The sequence below is a fragment of the Protomyctophum parallelum genome (genome assembly GCF_964188405.1).
Source record: "Protomyctophum parallelum genome assembly, chromosome: 22".
NCBI lineage: Eukaryota > Metazoa > Chordata > Actinopteri > Myctophiformes > Myctophidae > Protomyctophum > Protomyctophum parallelum.
The window spans coordinates 10,682,456-10,698,904 of NC_139714.1; the positions used below are offsets into that span (position 1 = coordinate 10,682,456).

The window sequence follows — 16,449 nt, forward strand, 5'->3', positions numbered from 1 at the left end:
AGAGTTTAATTAAACCTCCATTAAACAAAGTCCCGCAAGGTATACGCACTTCGAAAAAGACCGGGAGGAAAAAAAAGGAACAAAAAAGAAAAAGGGGGGCAAAATCTTTTTTAATAGTGTTCCATCTGCCTTCTGCTGTATTCTCCTCTCCACCAGTGTGGGCTGTCAGCCGCCTTTATCGCAGCATCCATTATGTGGGGCATCGAGTTTTATGTCCCCCCATTAGAAGATGGCAAACTTTCACTTAGCGCCTCCCCCTCCCAAGATCCCCACAATGATCTCAATGTCAAACAGGATCTCCCGGCGTCCGCGGTGCCGTAAAGCCCAACGTTAAGTATTCCTAGTTGACGATGCGCCGGTTACAGTACATCCAAACTATAAATGAGTCTCCTTATGTCTGCCAGATTTAACCCATTCTGACCTGAGATCAGATTCATACGAGGTTTCCACTGTGGACACACACGGGTCTGATTGACCCATTCTGACCTGAGATCAGACTCTAAAAAATGTCAGTCGTTCTTCGATTTTTCAAAAATAGCAGACCTACAACCTACGTTTTCTACATATTGAGCCAAGAACGGTTTTAACAAGAAGCTTGTGACTAAATCACTGCATTGGATCCACTGGAACACAGGTTCTTTCCTGTGGACATGCAAGGTTTCCACCTCGACAGCGACAATAATAGGACAAGTAAGACGCGCAAACACGGGAAGCGAACGCAGCTCGTGTGTGTGTGGTTGTGTGTGTGTGTGTGTGCGTGTGTGCTACAGCTGCGCCCTGTGTGTGTGTGTGTGTGTGCTACAGCTGCGCCCTCTGGTGGCGGGCGGGTGGTGTAACAGCGGGACAGACAGACACACACACACACAGACATTCAGCCCTTGCTGTCATAGTAAGTGGCTCACTGCGTTCGCAATAAGTAATGAATGAAAGGACTTTTGAAAGAATTGAATGATTGAAGGTGTTACGGGAGGAAACGGTGACCTTGACCTGCGACGTTTGACCACCTACGTCTAATCAGTACACCCGTGAGTCCATGTCGGTTGTCATTTGTGCCAAATGTCATGGAGTTCGCCAAAGGCGTCCATTCCTGAGATACGGCGTTGACAAGGTTGGCGCCGTGCGGGCGGGCGGACGGACGGACAGCTGGGTGACCAGCTAACACGACTCCTCCGGGCACAGCTGTCCGCCAGGCAGAGGGCATGAAAAATGAGATGAGAGCAAGTGGAGCTGCGTGAGACGGTCGCTGTTGAATCTGCTCTGTCCATCCAGAGAGAGTATTTCACAGTCAAGCAGTGGTGGAAGATGTATATGTGTTTGTTTGTAGTTTTTGAGTGGTGCAACCACTCCTACATCCAGCTTGCAATGTCCGTGTACCTGTGTACCTGTGTACCTGTGTACCTACCTGTAACTATGAGCATGAGTGGTGTGCGCATGTGTGAAATTGGAACGAGAGAAGTATGTGACATGGCTGCCACCTGCTGGACGCAAACGATACAGAGAAGAAATTGGAACGATACAGAGAAGAAATTGGAACGATACAGAGAAGAAATTGGAACGATACAAATTGGAACGATACAGAGAACCAATAGACGGGAGTTGCACCACTCGGTTCACACTGGTGTGATTTTTTTAACACTACTTACTTACATAAAAGTAGGAATACCACAGTGTGGAAATACTGTACAAGTAAATACTGTACTCGCTTGAGTAAAAGTGCACGTGTACTCTAATAAAAGTTGAAAAGTTTATTTTTCTTTGCCCAGAAAGCACTGTAGCAGAGCCCACACGGGGCGATGCGAATGGCCAAAGTATGAAATAGGGCTTGAGTTTGTGTGTTTTGCTATATTGCTTTTTTTTAACCCATTCTGAACGGGAACCCATTTTGGTGTTAGCATCATGTCGTGCTTTACCTATAAAAAAAAAAATAGCAGATCTACAAGCTCATATCGCGCCACCGAGTGGCGCGATACGAGCTTGTAGGTCTGCTATTTTTGAAAAATCGAAGAACGACTGACATTTTTTTTAAATCTGATCTCAGGTCAGAATGGGTTCATCAGACCAGTGTGTGTCCGGCGGAAACCTCGTATGAATCTGATCTCAGGTCAGAATGGGTTAATGTAGTAGAGTAAAAAGTATACTCTTTCACTCTAAAAGTGGAGTAGAAGTATAAAGTATTGAAAATGTTACCTCGGCACATATTAGTGCCTCTGGGTACAGCTGTAAAAAAGTGAGCATTGTGCTATCTGCTCAGTCCATCCGGAGAGAGAGAATATTCCGCCGTCATGTGGAGTGGATTTCAATTGCTTTCTGGCAGAAATGTCCTCCTCACTCCTCAGTCAAACCTCTACACGGATGATGAAACTCTACAAGGTTCTGCCGAGTGGCTCGGGAGGATAATGGCGGAGAGTTGTCAAAAACTGTGGAGCTGTGTTTTATTGGATTGGTGGTGTTTTCAGAGGGAGACTGACACATTACTTTTTTTTAACCCATTCTGACCGGGCACCCATTTTGGTGTCAGCATCATGTCGTGCTTTAGCTATTTAAAAATAGCAGATCTACAAGCTCATATCGCGCCACCGAGTGGCGCGATACGAGCTTGTAGGTCTGCTATTTTTGAAAAATCGAAGAGCGACTGACATTTTTTAGAATCTGATCTCAGGTAAGAATGGGTTCATCAGACCAGCGTGTGTCCGGCGGAAACCTCGTATGAATCTGATCTCGGGTCAGAATGGGTTAAGCTTTTGTGGATGAGGGGGCCCCACTTGAAAATGCGAAAAGAAGTGTCTGCAGGCCTATACCCATCTGACCTAACTAAGAACCTATTTATTTATTTGTAAGGTAATGCTCTGTGTGTGTGTGTGTGTGTGTGTGTGTGTGTGTGTGTGTGTGTGTGTGTGTGTGTGTGTGTGTGTGTGTGTGTGTGTGTGTGTGTGTGTGTGTGTGTGTGTGTGTGTGTGTGTGTGTGTGTGTGACTGTGTGTGTGTGTGTGTGACTGTGTGTGTGTGTGTGTGTGTGTGACTGTGTGTGTGTGTGTGTGCAGGACATCTTTAACGCAGTGATCAAACAGAACCCCTTCCTCGTGCACCAGCTGCCGTGCTTCTGGAACGTCCAGCTGTCTGACCACACACGCTCGGAGAAGTGCTACAAGGACGTGTCGGACCTCAAGGTGAGAGAGAGCTCCCTCCATGCGGGACACACACACACACACACACACACACGTCTCGCGTTGCCTCTCGCAATTTTCAAATGCTTCCGTCATACAGTCTGGAGCAACGGGAAGCGCTATCACGAGTAAAAAATATAACGAGGAAGTGGAGCCTCCTCCCCACTTTTGTTTCGTCTTTACAGCCGCGCGAATGTATCAAAAGTGGCCATTACGGGTCTGTAACGCTGAGAGAAATGTGTACAGCGTTTCAGAAACACTGTCCTAGTGGACTCCTAATCACATGTTGTAGTGAATCATTGTCTTACATATTCTGAAGAAAGCCTGAAGACTGACATTCAGTAATATTTTAACGGTGTGTTGTATAAATAAAGATGACAAGGACAAGTCTTGCCACGGACACATTTCTGTGTACGGACATATTGATGACCCCCCCCCCCTCCTGTGTAAGAAAATATACTTAAAGGGGCCCATGCATGGCTTTTGAAAATTACGTCATATGGAAGCCAAGGTCTATTGGACGTTTAATGTGTGTTTAGAGCACTTTTGATGTAAATCGTTTGCCAGCCGTGTCCATCTACTTTCAGGTAAAGTAAAAGTGCCTCGAAAATTACTTGAGTAAATGTACTCCTTTCCACCAGTGGTCTCCTCTCTCTCTCCAACGCGTCTCTCTCCACCCCATCACCCCAAAGGAACTGTGCTCTCCACAGTTACCAGTGGTCTCCTGTCTCTCTCCACCCCATCACCCCAAAGGAACTGTGCTCTCTACAGTTACCAGTGGTCTCCTGTCTCTCTCCACCCCATCACCCCAAAGGAACTGTGCTCTCTACAGTTAGCAGCTGTTGTGTCAGAAAGTGAAGCTTTGTACAGAGGGGTTGACAGCAGAGTAATGTCCATGTGTTGACCAGGCCCGTTCTCTGCTGCTGTTCCTGCTGGACTGCCTTCCACTCACTGCCCCTGCTCTGTGTCCAAGCACGCACGCATGCACGCACACACGCGCACACACACACTAGGCATGTGGAAAATAATCGATACGTATCGATACATCGATTATGACGTGCGTGATGCGAGTGAATCGGTTCATTCACTGTGTATCGGTACAATTGACGGGTGAAATCTCGATGCATCGTTCGCGGAGTGCTTGCATCCGTAAAATCCATGGTTGCACCTTTTTTTCATGGTAAATTTCACCATATCCTGTGTTTCCGAGGCGCATTTAACGTACCATCAGAAAAGGAAGAGAAAAAAAAGGTCTCTCGCAGCGCACACACAGGGCGCGTTCGGAAATAGAGCACTGAGCCCACTGTGCAATGCAAACTAATAGGAGAGTGTGCTCCGGTGTGGTATTTCTGAACGCGCCCACAGTCAGTGAACAGAAGCTACCGTACGACGGTGCAGTCAGAGTAGACACGTTGAGACAACAAACATACTCAGACTATAAAGAGCACCCGCGACTAACAGAAGTGAGCCCCACGCATTAAACAAGAAGCACCACCTTTACTCTTTAGCTTTATAAAATAGCTGTCCGAGTAGCTTTGTCCGTCGATCAGTTGACTTTTCACTGTAGCGCTGCGTGCTCGTAATGATGACGAAAATTTGCGTCGCAATCATCAATTTGTAATTAAAGAAAGCTTCTGCAGTCTGCACACACGTGTACAACAACAACAACGCCACAGCAGGGTGTACTGCTTGCGTTTAAAGTCACAACTTTCCACTGTCCAGCTTTCCCCTGCTGTTCTCTGGGATAGAAGCCTTATTTATATTCTGCAGCAAGACGGTGTCGCACGCCTAAAATTGCAGATCCACAAGCTCACAGCGGGGCGTGGATGAGACGTGTTGTGAGCTTGTACATCTGCTATGTATTTATAACGTTAATAATACATGCAGGCCAGGGTCTTCAATGTTTTTCAGGTCAAGCCAAGGACCACTTTAGCTGAGAGTGAGAGATCAAGTAGGGACCCCCACTATACATAGGCAATTATATTATAAAACTGTTGCAGATTAAACTAGACATAGACTTGTTTGACAGCACTACAAGTGTGACCTGTAATTTTTGTTTTGTTTATTTGTTTATTTTCTATTTATATGTTGGTAACATTAATTGATGAACGATAGGCTATTACATTTTAATCTCTTGAACCCTCTATACTCAAAACCTCAAATTGACCTTTGAGATATAATAATTATACTATAGCCTATGATTATTAGTAATCTAACAATTCCACAATAACCAGCACAGAGCAGACCCTTTGTTTACTTACAGAATTCTATAAGTTGGGTTGTTTGAGATGCAGAGCTATAATACTAACCTACAGTAAAACAATAAATTGCTTTGAATTTAAATGTAATGCATTTTTACATGTTTTGGGAAATTAATAGAGCTTTAATATAAATCCGAATTGAATCGCCATCAAATTGCATCGTATCGGTAGAGGGGTGAATCGTATCGTATCGCAATGTCCAGAATTGAATCGCCATCAAATCGCATCGTATCGGTAGAGGGGTGAATCGTATTGCATCGTATAGCCAGGAGATTCCATGTATCGCTAAAGTATCGTATCGCTGGCAGTGCATCGAGATGCGTATCGAATCGTGAGATGAGACGAGATTCACATGCCTAACACACACACACACACACGCACGCACGCGCGTTTGTATTTCTGTACTTGATGAGATCTTAACATAGTCCAAAAATGACCTTGTACAGCGATGCCGGTACGCAACAATGCCTAACGTGAATCTACCCCTATGTGTAAGCTTAAAGTGCAATATATGCTCCTTCCGAAGTCCAAACTTTTTTTCCTCCCAAACGTTTTCAGAAAAGGGAGGTGAGGATAATTACATTTTGACCTCATTCAGAACTTCTGAAAACTTCTGATAACTTGTTTTTCCAAACTTTTACTAAATATTTGCTAACCATAAAAACAACCATTTATCTTGTGAGAACCAGGGAAATTGTCCTCACAATGTGTATTTCTAAAATGCTAGTGTACTTGTGGGGACATAATTTGGCCAACACAAGTTTAGTAATACAAACGCACGCACGCACGCACGCACGCACGCATACACACACACACCAGCCCTCTTTGTTGACTTAATGTGTCTATTTTCTCTTCGCCTGTCATACCCCCCTCCTCTCTCTCTCTCTCTCTCTCTCTCTCTCTCTCTCTCTCTCTCTCTCTCTCTCTCTCTCCTCCCATAATTGGATTGGATTGGAGAGCCTGATAACTGAATGATTTTATATTGCCCTTTTGTTTTTGCACAGAAACTACATTTGCTTACAGACAGTAAATGTCATAATACTATGAAATTACGGAATGTTACATTTTCTCCATCTCTGGCCAACCCTCTCTTCTTCTTTGTATTTCCCATCCCTCTGTTTCTCTATCTCTCTCCTCTCTTTCCCCCTTTCTCTTTCTAGTCTAGTCATTTTCTATTCTAGTCATCTTCTAGAAATTGCATTTGATAATTGGTTCCATCATCGGATTCCAATAAAGCCCCTATTAACTGTAATGAAACAAATCAAGCAGGTATTTTCACATAAATACGTGGGTGTATACCGACAGACTGTTACCCAGGAGAGTTAATTTGCCTGTAAAAGGGCAAAGCGAATGATTTTCTCATGGACACATCGGCAAGATTCCTCATTCTTTGGGGCATGTACTAGACAAATTATTATTTTGTTTCATCACTTAATAATGGCTGTCCTCCAGTAGTGTAATAATACAGGCACACAACCAAGATATTCCATAGAAATTCATACTTTTTGAATTCCACATTAGCCATTTTTCTAGTCTTTTAAACTAGCTGTTGTGAAAATGTGTGCAAATCTTTGAATAATATATTCTTTAACATTGAACGTTTGTAACTCAAATATTTTGTATATAGGGCTTAAAGGCCCTGGAACAACATATGTTCAGATGGGGGTTCACGGCCAAATACAGATAATTTTGTGGGTCCTTTGAGTTTGAGCACCAGTGCACCACCGATACGTTTCTCAGAAAACTGAATTTGGTAAACATTTAGTGTAATCTGGCATGGGGTCTTATTCTAACGGTAATGCTTCTCTTTCAGGTGATTCACTGGAACTCTCCTAAGAAACTGCGTGTGAAGAATAAGCACGTGGAGTTCTTCCGGAACCTCTACCTAACCTTCCTGGAGTATGACGGGAACCTGCTGCGGCGAGAGCTGTTCGGCTGTCCCAGCGAAACCGACCACAACAGTGAGAACGTAGGTGAAATAAATGCTCCGTCGGTGCTGCTGAGCAATACAATTCAATGTATCGCCATGAGAAAACATTATGCGTTTACATTGCCAAAGCAAGTGTCAAAATGTAATAAACTCTTGAAAATGGGGGAAAGTATATACAGTTGGTTTTGGGTTGCGTTTTGTGCACAGATTCACTGGACCAGTTGGCTAAGGGGGCCTCCCTGTAGGTTTTCTCTATGATTGAGGGCTATGCTATCGAGCGTGTCTGGGGTTGCTTTCTTTTAGGTGGTTATGAAATCTTCTCTCAAGTGCTCTTTATTGTTATGAGTGGGTATTGTCATAATTCTGCCCTTTTTTTAGTTTTGATGTGAAGTCTCAGTTTGGTTATTACAGTGAGAATGATGCTGAACAATACAGTAAGAAAGTAGGTGAAATTCTCTGTCCGTGGTGCTGAAGCATTGCATTGAGAATATAGATGAAATGCTCTCCCGGGTGCTGAACAATACAGTGAGACTGTAGTTGAAATGCTCTGTCCGTGGTGCTGAAGCATTTCATTGATAATGTAACGTAGTTGAAATGCTCTGTCCGTGGTGCTGAAGCATTTCATTGATAATGTAACGTAGTTGAAATGCTCTGTCCGTGGTGCTGAAGCATTACATTTAGGTGAAATGCTCTGTCCGTGGTGCTGAAGCATTACATTGATAATGTAACGTAGTTGAAATGCTCTGTCCGTGGTGCTGAAGCATTACATTTAGGTGAAATGCTCTGTCCGTGGTGCTGAAGCATTTCATTGATAATGTAACGTAGTTGAAATGCTCTGTCCGTGGTGCTGAAGCATTACATGTAGGTGAAATGCTCTGTCCGTGGTGCTGAAGCATTACATGTAGGTGAAATGCTCTGTCCGTGGTGCTGAAGCATTACATGTAGGTGAAATGCTCTGTCCGTGGTGCTGAAGCATTACATGTAGGTGAAATGCTCTGTCCGTGGTGCTGAAGCATTACATGTAGGTGAAATGCTCTGTCCGTGGTGCTGAAGCATTACATTTAGGTGAAATGCTCTGTCCGTGGTGCTGAAACACTGCTCTTAGCTCTCCACTGTCCGTGGTGCTGAAACACTGCTCTTAGCTCTCCACTGTCCGTGGTGCTGAATACACTTATTGGTATTATTCTTAAAACCTTAATACTTTTTCTAATAAGATTTGTCCTTATAGATAGAAATGTGATCATTTGTGTGTAGTTTTGGATATTAATTAATTAATTATTAAAGCACAGGGCCTCTCATTTCTCCCAGGCAGCTCTGGTTGCGCTGATAGTCTATTGCGTTTCATTCCTCAAAAAGCTGATGATGCTTTATTTCAGTTAATTTTACGGCAAGAGAAGTAAAATGCCGTTCCTTTACACTTGCGTGTGCTGTTTCCACGAAGCCTCTGAGTGCAAAATGCCGTTCGTCATGTGCTGTGCTGCTTTGGATTATATATTTGTATTTGATGGAGAGGCCTGTGTCAGGCGCTGTTTAAGAATTGCTGATTTGTTACTGTCGGATGTTTCACTTTTTTGTTTTTTTTATTATAGGCTGCTTAATTCATTGTGCGTCACTGCTTTCATAACGCCGGCTGCTGACCGGGAAAATGGCCTTCTGCTGCATTGCAAAAAGAAAATCAATAAAGCCATCTGAATCTGACAATAGTTAAGGCCATTTTGTAGCCTGAAAGTTGTAGGTCCAGCAATTTGCACATTCTTGTCAAAGTGCCCTTGAGCGTGAAAAGCACTGAACCCAAAATGTATCTTGGTATGTAGCCTATCTAATAAGCACCGTATTGTGAGCTGCCTGTGGCGCTGGAGAGAGCATGTCTGGTCATGTTGTCTTTGTCAGTGAGCTGTCCGTGGTTCTGAAGTGGTGGGTTGCAATTCTAGAGAGGTAGGCAATTGGTTTCTGTCCAGGGTGCTGGAACAGTCGGCTCCAATAAGTGTCTGCTATGGTCCTGAGGACATGAAACACAGACCTGCCTGCAGGTTTGAAAGAAAGCAAAATTGCATATTATGTGATGTATCTCTCTCTCTCTCTATTATTATGACAATTATCTCTCTCTTTCACTCACTCACTTTTTAGGACAGAATGGAAAATACCTGAAAGTACCCTAGAAATTGGCAATCTACACTGCAATGCATTCAGAGCTTGTAGATTGGCTATTTTCCGGTGTGTGTGACATCGCCGCACAACCAACTATACAAAACAATAGAAAGAAAAAAACCCTAACCTGTAAATGTCTAGTCCAATACTAACCCCAACATGAAACGTTTCCCGAGTCGGAACACATCCGTGGAGGGTTTCACGAAGCGGCCATTCTTGTCAGTTGAGATACGAGCGCTTAATTTGAGTGTCAGTGGGGAGGCGCACGGAGAGGTGAGGGGTCGGGTGAGCTTAGCCACAAAATCTGTCACTCTGATTATACAGATCTACTCTCAGCGCGAGCTCTGATCTCTCTCTCTAAACGCAATCCGTCTGTGTCTGTGGGAGACACTTAGCTTTTCCCCACAACAGGTATTAAACAAACGGTGGTGGGAAGTAACTAAGTACATTTACTCAAGTACTGTACTCAGTGATATATATAGGTTTTCAATGTAATGGGTCCTGGGACTCACAGGTGGTCATTCAAATGCACTTTGATTTTTTATATATTTTTTAATGTATAGACTAGTATAATCTGTAGTATTAGCACACATCAATGTTGAGGATGTAAGATTTTAGGAAATGTGGAACTTAAAAGTAACTTTAACACTAGCATGACTGAACTCATCTCACCTGCTACTCTGACGGCTAAAAGGTCAAGATGACCGTGTTTTTCGTGCAATTCCATTGGCCACTCTCTCCCTGGATCTCTTCTAATGCTCTTCACACCTCTCCCACCAGCCGCAGGGTGTTGGCGACTTGCCATTGTCTTCTAAATGTTACATTCCAACTAATTCCAGGCAGCGCCAGTGGGCACTGTTTCAACTTGGGACTCAATTATTATTATTTTTTTTTTTCAGTTTAACAAACTATAATTATAGTGACGGTGTGCGCGGCGCAAGGTAATTAACACCAGCTGCCTGCAAATGTTTTGGTCTTTGATTGTGTGATAAACGGATTATATATATAATATATATATATATATATATATAATCCGTTAATCACACAATATATATATTATATACAGTGTATATATATATATATATATATATATATATATATATATATATATATATACAAATAATTTTCAAGAAAATCCACTTCAAAATCTCCAAATTGGTCTAAGTGTGTGTGTGTGTGTGTGTGTGTGTGTGTGTGTGTGTGTGTGTGTGTGTGTGGTGCTTTAGTCTTCAGTGCAGGATAAAGTCCATTATCAAAAATCTGCGTTTTGGGACGCAAAATGCACTGTATTTTAATCTCTGGTACAGTAACATTTTGAGGTACTTTTTACTTTACTGGAGTATTTCCAATACTTTTACTTCTACTCCACTACATCTCAGATACAAACGGGTACGGTCGCCCCTTTTCCATCTCGCCCCACTACTCTACTTAGCTGTAGATAACCAACAATTCATGTTGGTGATTATATAAAAGGTATTATTATATTAATTTATAATTGTTGGGTTCACTCTCTCTGTATATCCATGGACATAATAATAGCATCATGATGCAATTACAAAACATGGACTGGAAGAAATGTGTTTAATAAAACTACGTGGATTGTTTACAAAGCACTGAAATAAAGCAGTCACCGTCTCTGTCTCATGTTATTCTTTCTTGCTTTTACAGAGTACAGAGATCGACTACAATTTCAGATTTCAGCAGGGAGAGGGAGGGAGATACTAAATGTACCGTTAGCGAGATTAACACGAGTTGCTAAAGGGGCGAGGTCTTTGGTGCGGGGTATGGCGAGCCATGGTGAGACCGAGAGAGGGAGTGAATATCCATCAGGACACTCCGTGAGCGGGGACGGGCGCGCATATGGACTCTCTGGCTGCGTTTCATCACCCATAAAAGTTCACCTCACACCTTCTGAGCTCTCAGCTTGCCGAAGGTCATCACTGATCCACGGGGTGCTTTGTTTTGTTTCGTTTCTTTTTCCCACAGAGCGACGTCCCGGCTCCTCCATGGCAGAATTATTGAAGTGTCAGCACATAGGTCGGGCTAATTAATCATTGTGTAATTCCCCCCCCCCCCCCCCCCCCCCCCCCGTGTGTGCCAGTGCAGCCTTTTTTTTTGCCACCAGTCAAGTCCCAGTGCGTCCTTAACCCATTCTGAACGGGCACCCATTTTGGTGTTGGCATCATGTTATGCTTTAGCTATTGAAAAATAGCAGATCTACAAGCTCATATCGCGCCACCGAGTGGCGCGATACGAGCTTGTAGGTCTGCTATTTTTGAAAAATCGAAGAACGACTGACATTTTTAGAATCTGATCTCAGGTCAGAATGGGTTAATCAGACCAGTGTGTGTCCAGTGGAAAACCTCGTATGAATCTGATCTCAGGTCAGAATGGGTTAACTCTGGAAATAAGTTTGCTCACTCCATTTTTCAGAGTTTGAACAGCAATTCCATTATACGGTGATGATTAGCCTAATGAAGTCACTTGGGGATTGGTCTGCAGCGGCGTGTCGCCACTCGGGGTGCTCCAAAAGGGCCCCGTGTCACCACCGCTCGGCTTCCTCGCCAAAGGCCAAACTCGGCGCCCTGTTCAATAAGTAAAGCGATACTGTCGACACTTTAGCAACTGCGGTGAGCTCCACAGTCCTTTTGTTTTTTCTTTTTCTCACTATATCCCTCAGGACCACAAAGAGAGAAAGCAAAGAAAGAAATTGTCGGGCTTCTATGATTCTTTGCGTCATGCCCTTGGCTGGAGTTGAAATAAAGTTAAAGCAGAAATAACATGCATTTTAAAACTGTTTTTAATATTTAATATCATATGTCCCTCAAACGTATTTCTAATGGTTTGAGAATCAATCACCACTCTGATATAACCAGTCCTTGTCATTTCTTTCTGGACTTTGAAAGCAGTTTTAGCTGCAGTACCACAATGTCCTGAGGTGGTGGGGGTGCTGATGTGCAGATATTTAATATTTGAGTCATTATAATACTGATGCTAGATGAAACCAGGCTTGTTTCCATTCCATGCCAGCTTGGAAAATCAACAATGGCGGACATTGTAAACAAAGTGGAAATGCAAATTTGGAACTAAAGACTGAAGAAGAGGAGGAATTATACAAAGTAGGGTGACATTGATGACATCACGATGAGGACAAAATCAGTTGAGCTGTTCCTGAGAGCAATTTCCATTAAAGCACCCATATGATATGAAAGCCTGATTGTTCAAAATTGGTTATTTGTGGGGATAGAAAACACATATGGGAGCCACAAAAGAATATGAAAAAGTAGAATGTTATGTTATAGGTCCTTTAAAGAAAGAAGAAGAAACAAAAGTTAGAGCACAGAGTGTTTGAGCTGTTAATGATCTAATAATTTAATAATTGTTTTAATTCACTGTAGTGTGTGTGTGTGTGTGTGTGTGTGTGTGTGTGTGTGTGCGCACTCCTTCTTAGAGTAGCTGCAATACAAAAAGATCTACCACTCGTAACTAACCTCTCGGTTCTTAATCCACAGAGAGTGACAGAGGCCTGTAACTGTGTCACGTCTCTCCATGGAAACATTGAGCTTCTTCTTTGATCCATATAATTCTCCTCTTCATTTTCCCCTGTAATTGCATCAAAGTTTGCATTTCAAAAATATTAATTAAATTAAAGGAATACACAACTCCACAAGATCTCCCCGGATGACCTCAAAGAGCTGAAACGGAATACTGATCAAATGTCATTAGTCTGAGAGCCTGTCTGTCTGTCGTCGGGGAGAAGGGCATCAATAAGACACTACACTGAAGTTGTATTATTGCACTCAGACTCTGATGAAAAGGGCCTTTTATCTTGCATTTGCATTTGAAGTTCCATACTCACGAGGGCTATAATAATCATTAATAGCACAAATGGTAACATTTGTTTAACAACGACCTGTTTTTATGCCTCGTCAAAACGTGGTATTCTCACCTAATGTCCACTAAAAAATGTCACCTATAATGACATGCCCGAAATAGGGACACCAGGTTGAACGTGGTTAAAGATGAATGAGCTTGAATCTATTTAAATGAACGTTAAATTAAACAAATTAATCAACAACACTTGGCATCACTATCACCATTTAACACGCCTCAACTGCTAAATTCCTTTTTAACACTTCAACTGAGCACGTTTTCTTTGAGCATCACCATCAAGTGCATTTCTTTTCTTCCCCCATAATTGTACATACATTTGAAATGGAAACATTGTTTTTTATCTCTAGTGTTTTTATTTAACTAGTCCTTACCAGTTCTGAATTCTGTTGCGCGGAAAAGTGTGTCCCAGTATTAATCTGTGTCCGTCCCAACATGCATTTTCACTGGTGACACGTGATTTGCGGGGAGATGTTTTTTTTTAACGCACATTCATTTAATTAAGATGATTGTTAGAATGTTTGGCGTGTGTAATGCAGGGCAGATTGAGGTTGGAGGACAGGGCTGTGCGGCGCTAGGTTCCGTGAGGCGGTCCGTGCGTTGTGAGGCGGTCCGTGCGTCGTGGTGTTGTGAGGCGGTCCGTGCGTCGTGGCGTTGTGAGGCGGTCCGTGCGTTGTGAGGCGGTCCGTGCGTCGTGGCGTTGTGAGGCGGTCCGTGCGTCGTGGCGTTGTGAGATGGCGCAGAAAGCGAGCAGCTGTCTTGCTCTATGCTAAGGAACTACTCTGACTGACTGACAGACAGTCCGCTAAATTATGGGGAGTTTCCCCGGCTGGACGTAGTGCGTGGAAGGAAGTGGAACACGTTATTTCGACCAGTTCCTTTCCCCTCCATCAGGCGGGGAGACCAGGATTACTGCATGTTTTTTGTGAGGGTACCTACCCTAGGGGACACGGGGAGAACATGTGAGGGTACCTACCCTAGGGGACACGGGGAGAACATGCAAACTCCACACAGAAAGGCCCTCCAAGCTGGTATCCGTCGGGGTCTAGACTACTCACTCCCAACCTGTGGGCCAGGGCCCACTGGCAGGCCATCTCGATATTGCAAGTGGGCCCCCAAATCATTCGCAAAACACACACACACACAAGATTTTATTGGGAATACAACAATAATATCTGTCCGTCTGTCTGTCTGGTTTTCATTTTCCTCTCCTTTCCAACTGTGCCCCTAGAGTAAGTAACTATTTAAGTACTATATCCCCTGTCTGTCTGCGTTCAGCTCCAGAGGACCCTGTCGGAGCTGGACGAGGATGACCCGTGCTACGAGTTTCGACGGGAGCGCTTCACGGTGCATCGCACACACCTGTACTTCCTCCACTACGAGTACGAGACCAGCACCGACCACACGGATGTCACGCTGGTCGCCCAGCTCTCCATGGACAGGTACCATGCCACTGAAACCACTCACTCCAGTGTTGGTTTTCCTTTTCAAAATGGAAACAAACAATAAAACAGTAGTCGCAGGTTCATAGAAAAAATGTAAACATCAGATTTTAGTGTCAGTGACTCAGAGGTAACAAACGTATAAATCACAGAGATCATGGGCAGACATAATGAAATGTTGATTTTGATGGAACTTTTTTATTTTAGTTTTAGTCATAGTCTTATACTGGATATCCACTAGTCACTTCCTAAGATTTTAGTCTAGTCAATGGCCCGGTTTCCCAAAGGACCATTGATTGGCTGCATGAACACTATGTCCTTTTTTGGGAAACACTATCAAACACAATAACATAGAAACACACAACCTGGACTAGAGCACAGCCATACCTGTCCTCATTGCGCACATAAGGCCTCCTGCTTGAATACACAAACCTGTTTCCCTAAAGCCTCTTTAGCCTACACACACCTGTCGACATGTGGCAGTATTAAAACCATTCGCAGAGAAATGTGTGGTGTGAGTGGTGACTTTCTTCATCTCATTTAAATATAAAAACTTTGAAATGAAGGCCTACTTCAGCATCAAAGAAATAAAAAAAAAAAAAAAAAAAAAGAGTAAAGAGAGCCTACTGTCAGCTGTCCAGCAGTCCAAATAGTATTAAATTAAATTTCAGAATGGTAGACCTGAGGCCTACCATACCAGGCCTCAGGCCTGAAGCTTACCATACCAGGCATCAGGCCTGAGGCCTACCATTGCGTGGCACATCTATGCATGGAATGTGCGGCCTAGAGGGCAACTGAGCATGTGCAACACCATGGTGTAAGACAGGGTTCCCCAATTAATTTTCCTCAAGGGCCATATTTTGACTAGCGTACCAGGCTGGGGGCCGAGTCTGCACGCGCAAGGTCATTTGAAAAGGATGCCCAGTTTGACATGCATACGCTTCTGACCCCCATTTAATGCCATTTATATCTGGGACCCTTAAAAAAAAAAAAAAACATTTTTTTTTTTTTGGAAATTCTTTCATGGGCCACAAGGGGGCGCTCTGTGGGCCGCAAATGGCCCGCGGGCCGCCTATTGGGGAACCCTGGTGTAAGAGTTGTACTTTGGGAAACCGGGCCATTATATTTAGTCTTAGTTTTAGTCATCATAGCTTATAGTTTGCATTTAGTTTTCGTCCGTGAAAAAAGATAGTCGACGAACATTTTTTGTCATACTATTAGTCAACAAACACTCACACAGTGTGTGCCTTACATCAATGTTCTATTTATACAAGCATCCGTCGTCCATGACCTCTCTGAATTTAAATTGGTGGCGGTTATTGTGAAAAACATTTGCAACTTACAACTTTGAAAACGACGCAAACACATTTCCTTTCCCTGAACTGGGAGAACATCAAGACAGGCCGTCTCGAAACCTCTTTTTCTTTTCTACAAATGAAATCAAAACGCATCAAAAGAACAGACGGATCAAACAACACAATTATGTGTCCGTCTGTTGTTCCTTTTCCAGCACTACTGCGGAAGGACTTTGTTACATCTCATCTCTGTCGAGTGGAAACCTCATACCGTATGTCCAATACTGTTACTTTTCAGGATTCAAATTCAGAGTCGAAA

At 43.3% G+C, this 16,449-nt stretch overlaps 1 protein-coding gene across 2 annotated transcripts in view; it reads left to right on the forward strand.

The window, feature by feature from the left end:
• Window positions 1-16,449, forward strand: part of large1 (LARGE xylosyl- and glucuronyltransferase 1) — a 126,584-nt gene that overhangs the window by 95,674 nt on the left and 14,461 nt on the right. For both annotated transcript variants that reach the window (XM_083757863.1, XM_083757864.1), the window contains exons 9-11: window positions 3,041-3,166; window positions 7,238-7,393; window positions 14,672-14,835. In XM_083757863.1, coding sequence (XP_083613989.1) covers window positions 3,041-3,166; window positions 7,238-7,393; window positions 14,672-14,835 — 446 coding nt within the window. The remainder of the gene's footprint in view (window positions 1-3,040; window positions 3,167-7,237; window positions 7,394-14,671; window positions 14,836-16,449) is intronic.